The sequence below is a fragment of the Olea europaea genome, chromosome 13 (assembly GCF_002742605.1).
Source record: "Olea europaea var. sylvestris chromosome 13, O_europaea_v1, whole genome shotgun sequence".
NCBI lineage: Eukaryota > Viridiplantae > Streptophyta > Magnoliopsida > Lamiales > Oleaceae > Olea > Olea europaea.
Window position 1 is genome coordinate 10,707,823 of NC_036249.1, and position 3,071 is coordinate 10,710,893.

The window sequence follows — 3,071 nt, forward strand, 5'->3', positions numbered from 1 at the left end:
CCTCGAGGAGCAATTAAACATCTTTTATTTTTATAAATTTGGTCAAAGGCCAATTGAAAAAAATGTATATTAAAGTGGCGTTGCCAACTCATTTCCGCAACAAGGAACCACTGCACTCTGTATAATGTACTCACTCTTTCTCTGAGTCTCTTTCTCTGATGATGCATTTTCTCAAATACAAATTAGCATTTTAAGCAAAAGAGTAGAAATTGAGTGTATAGAATTCATTTTCTGGGGGTTTTATTGTTTTGTTTTGCTTTGTTATTTGTGTAAAAATGTATAAGAACCAGCTACAGGAGCTGGCGCAGCGGAGCTGCTTCAATCTACCGTCGTACACGTGCATCAGAGAAGGTCCCGACCACGCGCCGCGCTTCAAGGCCACCGTTAATTTTAACGGTGAGACGTTTGAGAGTCCCAACTACTGTTCCACGCTTCGCCAGGCTGAGCACTCCGCCGCTGAGATGGCGCTCAATGACCTTTCCACCCGTGGTCCCACCAACTCTCTCGCTGCGAGAATTCTGGTAAGGTTTTTACTGTTCGTTTTTTGTTTTACATTTTTTTGGTTTTAATTTTTGTTTTGCTTCGTGAATATGTTAAGAAGTTTTATAGGAAAAAGGAAATGTAGTAGAAAACCTTGTGGAGCTTCTCTGTTTCCAGTTATTGGAATTGGGCCTTTCCTGTAAAAATGATAGGTCAAACTGCATTCATTTGATGAACTCTATAAAAGAATTAAGTTTCTATAGGGGAATGGTGCCAGCTTTACGGACTCCTTGAACATTTCAATCAACTGTTTACTTTTAGCAGCATTGAATTAAACTTATAGGAATACAGTTCAAAATTTATACTGGTTCTAAGATCTTTTTAGTAGATAATGCGTTGTTAGAAGCAGATTTACAATCTCCTTATCCTCTTAGTGGTATGTGTGCTAAAAAGCTAGATGAGATTTGAGCCTTTTGCAAAAGTTTTGATGCCATGTTCTGTTAGGGTTGTTCCTTTTTTTCCCCCCTGCAAAAGTGAATAGCTCTAGCAAGGGAGTATGTAATCCAAATGATACACTTGAAATAGTTTTGTTAGCATTACAGCTAGTTTTGGCTATCCAAATTCATGAAATCTGTCTTAATTTTCATGCTTAGCTGCTTTACATGGTAACCTTGTCATAAATTACCATACCCCCCATCGGGCGATAGGATCGATGACACAAATACATCGGTTACGGATGTACGTTGGATCAAACTTTAGTTTTAAAGAAATTAAGCCGAGACAAGCTTGATTATAAATGAATGGAGCTTGTATGGGCCAGTTTCCGCTTGTGTGGTTTCAGAGCATTAAATAGGCGCAAGGTGTAGCTTTAACTTTTAGTTCCTTTTATTTCCTATATTTTTTCACGTACTAAGTTACTAAACTTTTTTCCAAATTTTTTGTTGCGTTGAAGATGAAATTCACCGAGGTTTAGTTGTGTGGATTTGGAACTCCCATGGGACAATACATGATGTGGCATGCAAGATATAACGTATTAAAGTTGGTTTTTCTTTGTAAAATTTTTACATTAAAAAAAAAATTCAAATTTGAAGCTTGACAGTTGGCATAATGTTTCTCATTTATTAATTTGTGGAGCATTCATTAACGACTTGAGCTGGATGGTTGTACGTGGTAGCATGATATTGGGAAAACATGCCATTATTATTCACTTTTGAGTTAACCCAAGCTTGAGCATCATTCCTAGCCCAGCTCAATTGACCACTTAATGCTTGTAGCTCCATAGCCGAAATTTAATGTTGTATCCAGTCCTTTAGAGCTCCAGTTGGAACTACTCCTTAGGTAACCAGCCTGTGGAGCAAGAATGCAAGAGTGGGTACATTGAGAACTTGTGATATTACATTACTTGATGCCTTTACATTCCTCGGTTAAACGAGCAAATCATTTATTAAATGGAATATAAATATGGAAAGTAGTAAAGTACGTTGCATTTTGAAAGTGAGGCTCTGTTGAACTTAGTGTGCTGAAAATAATATGTATCTATTGTAAAAAATTGTTCATATAAAAAATTTGATGTTTTAATGGGATATGATACCTCGAATGCATTATAATGGTCATTATCAAATATTTTAAGTATCGTGACTTGTTATCCCATGCATTAGTACTGGGTGTATGAAAGAGATCAATGATGGCTATTGATCTTATTGCCTTTCCAAATGCCACTGTGGATTCTCATTGTTCCTAAGACTGAACTTCAGTGAAATCTTTGAGGCTAGTTTGAAGAGAGATTGCCGAGGGAGGGAAAAAAAAAAATGGGAGGGTAAATGATGGAGTAATATTCAGACAAAATATGTGATATGCACGTGAAGATGTCATGCAAACGAGAATGATCCACAGTGTCTGAACATCACAGAGTCTTCTCATTCCAATGCTTCGTGCATATATTTCTTTGTCGGCCTGAACATGTTCATAACTGCAAACTAAGGCTGTCATTCCATGTATGTGAACCTCGTGTGCAGCCTTCATCTCTCAATTTTTTTATTTTTATTCTTAGCCTCTCATTTCTCATGGATTGCTCTCTATTGCTGTTTCTCTGCTGAACCTTGTGCTATACAGGATGAGACGGGTGTTTATAAGAATCTCTTGCAGGAGGTCTCGCAAAGAGTGGGATCATCTTTGCCTGCATATACGACTTTCAGATCAGGTCTAGGCCACCTTCCTTTCTTTACTGGTACTGTAGAGTTGGCAGGCGTTATATTTACTGGTGAGCCAGCTAAGAATAAGAAGCAAGCAGAAAAGAATGCTGCAATGTCAGCTTGGTTATCTCTGAAATCATGTAAGATCTCCAAATCCATGTTATCCTGCTTTTCTGGAATTTATGTTCTATCATGGAAAAAATGATGTCGTAATCCTCAATATGTAAACTATATGCAATGAAGTAGGACATGTGAATTTCCAGCAAGTATACCATATAACTGAAGAACTGGGACCATTACTGAAGAATGGGAAGGAAAAAACACCATATTCCATACTATTTTTCTGAAATCGTTTAGAAGCCAGCTTGAATATGTTAGATAAACACATACATTGTTTTC

The 3,071-nt window shown here is 37.3% G+C and overlaps 1 protein-coding gene across 2 annotated transcripts in view; it reads left to right on the forward strand.

Annotated features, from left to right (window-relative positions):
• Window positions 1–88: 88 nt before the first annotated feature.
• The window catches only part of LOC111407561 (double-stranded RNA-binding protein 2-like), a 5,336-nt gene continuing 2,353 nt past the window's right edge, over window positions 89–3,071 (forward strand). For both annotated transcript variants that reach the window (XM_023037132.1, XM_023037133.1), the window contains exons 1-2: window positions 89–521; window positions 2,593–2,812. In XM_023037132.1, the coding sequence (XP_022892900.1) occupies window positions 276–521; window positions 2,593–2,812 (466 nt within the window). In that variant the 5' untranslated portion in view covers window positions 89–275. The remainder of the gene's footprint in view (window positions 522–2,592; window positions 2,813–3,071) is intronic.